General features: G+C 36.9%; 1 protein-coding gene across 1 annotated transcript in view; it reads left to right on the top strand.

Moving 5' to 3' along the window:
* CFAP58 (cilia and flagella associated protein 58) overlaps positions 1 to 8,737 on the top strand; it is a 29,129-nt gene extending 20,392 nt beyond the window's left edge. The window contains exons 9-12 of the mRNA XM_009703575.1: positions 1,314 to 1,475; positions 4,371 to 4,517; positions 8,022 to 8,162; positions 8,510 to 8,737. Of these exons, the coding sequence (XP_009701877.1) occupies positions 1,314 to 1,475; positions 4,371 to 4,517; positions 8,022 to 8,162; positions 8,510 to 8,737 (678 nt within the window). The remainder of the gene's footprint in view (positions 1 to 1,313; positions 1,476 to 4,370; positions 4,518 to 8,021; positions 8,163 to 8,509) is intronic.
* Positions 8,738 to 10,127: the final 1,390 nt, after the last annotated feature.

Below are 10,127 nucleotides of genomic sequence, written 5' to 3'. Positions count from 1 at the left end.
TTCCTGCTGCTGTAATAGAATTTTCTATATTTAGCTATCCCCTATCTTCAAAGTTAGTTGGAGGTACTTGGTAGAATGATCAATTAATTAAGCTCCCACCCCATAGTTAGACCTCACAAGGCTTTACTGCTAAGCAAGGGACAGGATTGTTGACCACAAACTTTGCAGTTATTAACTGTTTGATGTAAATATTTTTTTTTTTTTTCCTGCTTCGACATAGGAACTTTAATCTTAGCTCAAACTGCTACCTTCAAAAACAGTGTCAGGAGAACTGAGTGTGAAATGCAGTTGTAAATGGACTTCTGGATTTTGTCCATGTGATTCCTCAGCTTTTTCTTTAATGCTTTATCTTTTCCCCAGCTTTAAGGGTGGCATTGTTTTCTTGCCTGGGCAGTTAACTTGAAAAATTATGTTCTTTATGTGTGTACTCCTTAGTTTTCTGTTTATTTCTTTTAATCTTCTTTCTTTGTAATGATGGATTCTGTTTGAATACTGCTTGTTTGTGCTCCTTGGTTTTCAACTTTGTGCAACAGGAGGAAGCTTCTACATTTTAAAAAGAAGAATTAGGAAACCTATCATAATAATTAGCAACTATTTTTATTGTTGCTGCTTTAATGTAGCAATTCTTATGTATTGTTGTGGTGGTAACTGTTTAATAAAAGTGTATAAAATTTTGTATTTTTGTTTATTGACACTGCATGTGATATCTTCTTTCTTCATACCATTATTTCTAATCTTTCATAGAAGCAACTAGTGGTGATTACCTGCTTATTTAGATCAAGTGTAAGTTACATTAACTGACTTATTGTAATTGTATATCAACAGTTTGTCATCATGTGTTCATTAAAAAAAGTTGGGTTGTTAGACTATAGGAGTAAATGCAGGGCTTCTTTGAAAAAACATGTGTCTTTATTCATCTAATTATATGGCTGACATCTAAAACAACATACAAAATCTAGCTTTACTCTGTAAATAATGTAAAGCTATTCTTGATGAAAGCTGATTATGTTGATTTTATTCAACCTCAGTGGCAATATTTTCAGTAGCTTGTTTCTAAATTAAATATATGCACATCTACAGGTTTTAGTCTGGAACAAAACCTAGGTATCAGATTAAAATAAAGTGTTGTCCCACGTAAGCAATCCAGGAAGGTTAAACTTGTACTTGGACAGAAGTGATTTTTAGCTGTAGCCAAAACTTCTTATCACAGGGATTTGAACTTGTCATCTTAGTAGAAAATCACAAACTCTGCCCCATCCTTATAATCTTGTGATGATCGTTTAATCGTGTTCACTTCCTTCTTTCTGCTCCAGGTCCTCAAGCACATGAAAGATATTGAAATACGGGAAATACAGATCTGTGACTATGAGAAGAAAATAGAAGAGTCTGAGATTAAATTTAAACAGCAACAAACCAACTGTGAAGCTGTGAGAATGGAGAGGAACCTGTACAGTAAAAATCTGATTGAAGCTAAGGTAGAAAGATAAGTTTTTCCTTGTGTTTCTCTCTCTGCTCTTGTTGTTTTTCTTTCTCTGATCTAATTTTAATTCGTTAAAGGGAAAACTCACTGGATAAATGGCAGAAGCGGTTTCTTCATTCTTGTGTGTTTTGGGGAAATGAATATTTTAGCTCCCTAACACTATCTGTACAGTTCGTATTTGGACTGGAAATAGGAGTTGGGAGTCATCATGCGGCAATATCCCTGCTTCAAACCATGCATAAAATCACAGAACACTGGAGATACGGAATTGTATCGGAGAAGATGCTTTTTCCTTTCCATCCTGGCTACACTCTGTTTTATCCCTTTAGGAGCTGTCTGCATGTATGGGAAATAGGATATAAGGGGAATAAGATTGCCTCCTTAGCCCTGAATGCACATTACTTTAAATTATGATTTAGAAAGTAGAGGGAACACTTTCCCAGCTGAAGTGGAATTTTCTGACAGAACTTAACACTTCCACCTCACTTGTTCTTTTCAGGGAGTGTCACTTTCCTCAGGTAATGATTCTCTCCATTCATATCTCTTCCCTGGGGATCTCACTAACAATACTAGAGGAAGAGAACAGATCACTTAAGGATATGTTCTATTATTCTGATGTAAAGATCTAAAATACTACACAAATCCTATTACAATTGGCAGAGGCTGGGACCTTGGATAGCTGTGATTTACAGCCTTGGGTTATTTCAGAATATGGATTTGTAAGAGAAACATACATAGTAGATTTCAGACCATAGTATAGATGTGTATAGGTAGGTGTTTTGCTTGAGAAGCAGATGGGAATTAACTGATCAAATTCAGCACACGGTTGGGTAGGAACTTGATTAGGAATGAATCATTTTGCCATTTATGTCGGCTGCTTTACTTGACCTTTGTCTGCCTCTCATCAGTGGGTGTGGTGTTGGGATTCTCGCTGCTCCTAAACAATTTCTCAGGAGAAATAAGGGTGAAAAATTGCAACATTGGTAATTTTTTTTTTAAATATACAACATAAATTTGCTTACTTATAAAGAACTGACATCTATGTGCTGAGTTACAAAATGAAGCAATGAACTTACCAGCCTTTTCAGGTTTTGAATGTTATATGGTGATGTACACAATGCTGCTTGCAGCTCTAGTTGCTAGAGGTTGGTGTTTAGACTTTAATAGCTTACTTGGCTTACCATAAAAAATTTTTCTGGCAAGTCCTGTGTGAGAAGTTAGCTGACCCCAAAAGATCTTTTGGCTAAAGCAATATTATGCGCAGCAGTGAAAAAATAGCCATTCATAGCTCAGTAACAGGTCAACCAGCCATGAAAGAAAGAAAAAAATAAAATGAAAAAGGGTTTTTTAGGATTATGGTGAATTCTTTTTCCTTTTGAGAAGTAAAACAAATTTGCAGAAGCTTGTTTAGATAAAGCTAGATGTAAGTATTTTTGGATTGCTTAATATGGAAAGATCCCCTGTTGCTCACCTTGTTCCAGAGTACCATAATATTCAATTCAGTAAAATCTCTTGGAAAAGCCATGCTGGCAGGCTTTTAATATGAGATAAATACCTGGTGCTTTCATCCTTGGGGTTTCTTTTGGTGTTAGGAGCTCATTTGTTTAAGCAAGTTAAGAGACCTGTTTGCAAAACTTGTGTGTTCTTACTGTTCTTCATTAAATACAGAATTAGGAATGTATTTGGGTATATTTCTGGGCACCATATTTTAAACCTCTCTCATCTTTTAAAATATTGAAGAGATTTATAGGCTATTTAGCAAAGACAGCTTTTAATATGACTTTTGCATTCATAGGAGTGACTGAACATGCAAACAGGTAGGCCTTATGGCATAACGTTACCTTTATTTCTGGTTAATTCAATGTTTGTGAAGACTGCCATGACTCAAGATCTTGCTTGACTATGTTAAGCATTTCATGCAAGTAAACAATTCATCAAGTAAATCCACATCTGTGGTGGACGGTGCTGAAAGAGCTCCAAGCTACCCTCATTTTGTATTGAAACAGAATGTATTCACATGAAAGGTTATGATGTCTTCTCTGTGAGGTGGTAGCCTCTGGCAGAGGAGTAATAGCTTCTAAAGCTACTTTCGTTAGACAGACATGCTCTTCTGAATCTAAACATTGAATTTATTATCTTCCATTTCATGTTATAACATGTGCCGTCACGGCAATGAGTTGAAATATTTTCTTAATTTTGTATGGGCAGGCACCTCTGTGCTGTGAGTAGAAGCATTCCTAGTGACCTGATCTCTCTGCAGTGCTACCAGGCTTTTTGCGCTATGTTTTGAGCTTAAAATGTATGCTAAATATTCTTATAACAGGGACTTCTCAATCTCTGAGCACACTCTTTTCCTCCTTGCACCTATGTGCAAGCTAGCACATAGACAAAACAGAGATAAGCATTTCCTATACTTCCTTGTAGGCATATAGGTATCTTATGGGTATGTTCGTTTGCACAACAGTAGCTTCTCTCCCAACATTTGTGCCCAACTGTATACAACCTTATTGAAAACCACATTACTAGAAGCATCAAAACAGATGGATATCGTCAGAATCATATTCATTTGGATTGACTACTAGTTCTTATTGTGTGTCCAGCACTTTAAATTAAATGGCTTATTATAATCATAATTGATGGTCATTATTTTTGTCAATGTATCTTTTAAAGGCTTTTTTACTGCAATGTCATGCTGGCATAAACAAAAAATTGTCATTTAATGAAACCGTTTTGTTCTGTTGGATTCGGAAGTAACATCTTGTGGTACATAGAGCAGATCACCTCTCAAGTGCTGTGGCTATGTTTTCCAGCATCAAAATAGCCTGAACTCCCAATAACAAACTTGCTCTTTTTTGATCCTTCTCTGTGATTGCACTTCTTGTCCTATTAGGATGAGATAGCAGAAACAAGGAAGAAACTGAAAACTGTGATACATCAGGTGGATCAGCTGAAAGAGGAGATCGCAGACAGAGAAGCAGCCCTTGAGAAAGCACATGCAGAACATCAGCAGACAGAGAAGGAGAAGGAATCATTGAAAGTAAGAGACTTTACATATACACTTTCTTACAAAGGATGGTTTCCATGATTTCACAGACTGCATTATGTTCCTGGTCTGTGGTAGTATTTTTGCTGTATTTTAATAAATTATTCTGTAATTGAAGTACAAGATCTCAGTACCCTTTAGAAGTATTAGTTACATAAATCTTCCATGTATCTGGCAAATTTAATCTCTGACTATAATTATAATCAGAAAGGTCCTGGATTGTATGTTGGAAGCTTTAAATTTCTTGGTGACTGAACATTTTTACTGAAAAGTTCCATTTTGCTTGCAGAAATGTGGATTTTGGGGATAACCTGATTCTGGCAAAGTTGTAATATAGACCCTTATAATTCAAGTTTTTCTTTTTGAAGTCTTTTTTCTCTGCTGTTTTTAAGTGCAAACCCATTATATTACACTTCACAATCTTGTTTTGCTGTGTGACTGGCAAGCATTAGCCGCCTGGAAGTTAGGCAGTGCCTTTTAGTAGATCCCTCTGCATAGAAAGTTTTATTTTAATGTTGTGGTATAAAGCAGCAAGAATCTATTTTAAATCAAAGGAAAACTGGGCTTGAAGCTCTGTTTCTTCTCAGCACTTGCTGCAGCCCATCCTTAGATAAACTACTAGATTTCTGGTGATATCTCAACCCAATTTGCTGTGCTCTCAAAAGATTTAAGGAGAGGGTCCACAGCATCTTATTTTTTTCTCTTCGCTAAGCACTAGAAAAAAAAAACAAAACCAAGAGACAAACAACACCCCCAAAACAAAAGTCCCCTGCCATTTTCCACAATGTTTTCTTTTGTTAGTTTGTTGCTGTGCTGCAATGACTGCTTGAGTTTTCAGCCCCTCTCAGCATATTACAGCTATGACAAGATGTCATGGAGCTTTGTAAAAAGGTGATGAATTAGTGTTCTTGTACCTGATCTGTCTCAGAGTTGTTCTATCGGTGATGCAGAAGTCAAGCAGCATCTCATTTCCTGTGTGCAGCTTTCTGCCTTAACTAGTCCCCAATTCTGTCTCATCACCTGAGAACAGTCTGCCATCCATTTGACAAACATATGATTGCTACATGGATTACCCACTCAATTATTCACTCGCAAGTATGTCCACATACTGACATCACATTACTGACTAGCTTCAGGGCATTGTGGTCTTACACCTGAGCGTCTCTGCTGAATACTAAAGCAGAAGAGAAATCAAAGATGGAGCTGATTGACACAGGCACAAAAGAACCCAATTATTTGTGTAGCAACCTGGCTTCAATTTGTCCTGTTGGCACTGATGTGAAAGAAGCAAGCAAGCTGTTCCTGAGAAATCAGTTTAAAGAATGTGCTAAATCATGGAGGACTGGGATTCATAGGAATGAGATTATACAGACATTGGATTTATGCTTGCCTCAGCTGGCATAAAGGTCTTAATGTGTAATCATGGTAAATGAAACAGAGGACGCCTGATCCAAGCTCCACTAAAGTCAGTACAATGCCATCTTTTGGTTTCAGTTGGCCTTCATACAGGCTTGTGGATCAGACTGGTTTGACAAAGCATCCGAATGTTGAAAAATATGTATCTGAAAGCTGTAAGAACTATGGCCCCCCAGGTTTGAGCTGTTGTCAAGTGCTTTTGTGTATTTTTATATTTGTTCATGCATGTCTTTTTTTGTTTTCTTTTTTTCAGCATTTTCTAGAAATCTGAATGTAAAACCTCTGACTTGTTATTTCAGCATTCTGTGTCCAGCCCCAGTTATACCTTTTATAAAATTTGTTATACCTTTTACAAAATTCGTATTTTCCTCCCACCTCTAGAACAAATAGAAAAACCCTCTTCACTGATGCTAATATTTCACAATCTAAACAAGAATTTGGTTTAAATTTGGTTTGAGATATCAGCATAGGTCCCATATAAATTCTTCTTTCTTGCTGACTGTTCTTCAGTTCTTACAAGCTCCCTGAACCAACTTCAAATGAGCTGTGCTGATTTACAGCAGTTTCAGACCTGATCATTTTTCTGCTTGCACAGTGACTGTGCTTATTAATTTCCTTTTTCTTACCTAATGTACACAGCCCTCATACTGTAGTTTTTAGCATATTTAATCTAATTGAAAGTCCTGTTAGCTTATGGGGCCTTTGTGTGGCTTAAAGTATTTATGTTCTTTACTATACAAGGCAGTTCAGATTTATTTTAACTTAGTGCATTCTAGTGAGGAGATTTGTTTATATGAATGTTTGCTGCCAACATCTAATGCAACTTATTTACAACTCATATTTTTTCTGACATAAGGAGAACATAGAATTTTGATATATTTAAAAAAATATTATCCAGCAATGCCAAATGCCTGAGCAGTTTTACATTTGTAGATAGCTTTTGCACAGTGTTGATTGCATTTCAATATGAAGTGGCTTGCATTTTATTAGGCTCATGGATCCCGATGTACATCTAACTGAGTAAAAGAGATATGAACGTTGCACATATGGGGAAAATGAGAATTTTATTAAATAAGAATGGAACAAGCTATCTTATTATGATGATGGAACTGTTTCTGTCTTAAATCAATGTTTTTGCAGGTGCAGCCTTCATCACAGCCTCATTCTTTCAGCATTGGATGATGCTTTTTCCTAAAAGGCAGCTTGAACATCATCCTTTATAAGGGTCAGAGTTGTGGCAGAGTCTTTGAGTGAAGGCTTGAAAGTTTTCATATCTGTGAAAATGGACTATAGTCAGCTAGTTCTATCTTGGCTCTAACTAATTGCCTAGCAATGATGGCAATTTCTAATAATCCAGGAAGACCTTATTAGTTTTTATCTACATACATGTCTTGAATTATAGAGTTCATGACAGTGGGATAGAATTATTTGGCACATTCCAGTGTTAGTTTATGTTAGGGGTGTGCAATCACTGTAACAGTACCTTACTCCTCCTGCACTTGGGAACAGCCCCTCTTTTCCCAGTTTTCCTCATCTACACATCCACTAAAAAAGTGCTAAAGCTCTTTAATTTTGCTGTTCCGTGCCTGGTTGCCATCTTCTCCACCAATTCTGTTATTCCAGTCTGAAGCCTGTGCCGAGTTGCTGCTGATTTGTATTACATAGCACAGATTGTTGCCCTTTCCAGCAAGGTGAACTATCCTTTCTCATGTCCCAGACTGACTTTGAACTTGAATAACAACTCCTTTGAAAAGCTTTCCAGATATGACCTATTTAAGTTTTTTTAAAAATTTATTAAATGAGGCATCCCTGAATTACAACTTGTAGCATGTCATAGATAAAAATCTATTCAAACTTCTATTGTATGTAACACAATGATACTAAAATATTGTTTACAACATTTCTTTATGGATCTTCATGCTTGTCTTGGTGATTTGTTCTCAAAAACTAACAAAATGTGTACATCTCATGAACCTGAAGGAACGTATAAGACTTTAATAAAATCCTAACTCTTAATCCCAGGTTTATGTAATGGGAAATTGTTCCTAGGTGTAGTTTACCTATATTCTTTGTCTCTATCAGGCTGGACTACTTAAGATGAAAGAACAGGCTCTGGAAACCAAACACTTTATAGAAAATCAGGAGGCAGAAGAGAGAAAACTCCTAAAAGTCATTGCTGAAGCTGATGCTGACAGGCTGAAGCAAAAGAAGGAATTTGACCGGGTAGGAATCTCTAATTTGGCTTTTCAAATACACTGTATTCTGTTCCCTCATTTGTCCAGTGTATTTTTAAGATCAAGATGCTCAGCTCTGTAAATGTGGTACTACTGAAGCTTTATAGTGCCGTTGAAACAAAAACATTTAGATACTGAAATGAATATGTAGATTATACTATTCATGTGACTGAACCCTTATAGGGGAAACTATTAGGCCCTTGCCATATTTCTTTCACTAATAACAGTGAAACCTCTTAATGCACATGATTTTGACTGATGCAAGTTTAGTCATGATACTTTGGGACTGTACTGAGGAACTGTAACTGAGATTATTGCTTTGCCCTGCATCCTTAGGTTATCAACGAGAGAGATATCTTAGGGTCCCAGCTTGTTCGGCGCAATGAAGAAGTGGCTCTGCTCTATGAAAAGATAAAAATCCAGCAGTCCATCTTAAACAAGGGTGAAACTCAATACCGACAGAGAATGGAAGACATCCAGCTTCTCAAGCTGGAGATCAAAAACCTTCGGCGTAAGAAAGGAATACTTGGCAAGAATGTGGCTAATGTGGAGGAGCTCAGGTAGAAAAACTGAATACATTTCTATAGTGACTGCATCCATGATTCTGTGTTTGAAACAGAAAATATGTTTTATGCATGGTAAAGATTTGTATCAACAAACTTTATATCTTGGAGAAGGGGATTGTTTGGTTTGACCTCAAATCCAGACTGGATTAAATTCACAAAACAACTTATCAGCAATTAAGGAAATTAAAATATAGAACGGAGAAAAGGAGGAAAAAAGGCATCTTGGCTGAAGTTGAAATAGCTTCTACATTTCCCCTTGTACTGTGAGTTACTGCCTACAGAATAAACTTGATAGACAGCAGAAGAAAAGGTGTTCATAGTTCAGTGAGCTACTTAGTGGTACCCAAGGCCCAAATTAGTGGAACTGCTTTTTATTAGGCAATCCACAAAGGATGGGGAGCACTTGACATATTTATAACAAACCCCTGCACATTTTCAGAGCTCTCTCCTTCCAGATTTATATGCAGACTTGCTCTCTGAGAAAGATTTAGTAAAATTTTCACTGAAGGTTGTGTTTCTTTAAAATAGAAGTTTGATAGCTCCATCCTGATTTATCTCCTCCTTCTCTAGCTTAATGCTTTTTTTTTTTTTTTCTTTTACCCCTCATGTATTTGAGGTGTATTCTTTGCTGATGGGAAGCTATTGTTTTTTGTAGAACCAGTCTTGGTTTGTAAAGAGAGACAGCTGTGTTTTTAGCAGATAACCGTCATACTAATTCTATGTAGCCATCACAGTTTTGGGTGAGATCTTTAGCCTAACTGTATCAGTATAATTCCATGGCTTTCGCCAGAGCAAATTAACTTCAGTCCGTGGTCAGTCCCATTGACTCCAATGGAATTATGCCAGTTTGATTTGGTGTAACAGAAAAGAGAACTGGGCACAAAACATTAGCAATTGCAGTTTTCATCGACTGACTGCAGACAGGAATAGGAGTTGAACTTGCTACCCAAATGCATTCAGCTGAAAGTCTGTTACTGTGTTGAAACTCAGTGATGGTATTGAAGTATAGTGTGATGCATGCCATGATGGGTGGATCAATTCTTGCTAACTGCAGCAGCAATCACATACTTTAATGAAGTCCAAAATCATCATGAAAACTGCCTGTCGAAAGACTCCATTTATCACTTGTGCTGCTAATTAGCTTTCTTGATTTGCCAGTTGGAGATGTGGTTTTTTTCCCTCTTCCAAAAGCTTGTCCAACCTCACAGTTTAAAAAAAAAAAAGGCCTTTTTCTCTCTAGTGAGCTAAATGCAACTCTGTGCTTAGCAGGAAAAGGTTCAATGGCAGACTAGGCACATGGTGATCCTCCACCCCCTTTTGACCTTGGAGAACCTACAGGATCCACTCACTAAAGTGATAAGGGTTGGACCATTGCAAAATGTGGCTTC

The sequence above is a fragment of the Cariama cristata genome, unplaced genomic scaffold, assembly GCF_000690535.1.
Source record: "Cariama cristata isolate BGI_N322 unplaced genomic scaffold, ASM69053v1 scaffold23947, whole genome shotgun sequence".
NCBI classification, from domain to species: Eukaryota; Metazoa; Chordata; class Aves; order Cariamiformes; family Cariamidae; genus Cariama; species Cariama cristata.
Note: the sequence above shows the minus strand (reverse complement) of the source record. Positions and strands in the feature narration are given on the sequence as shown.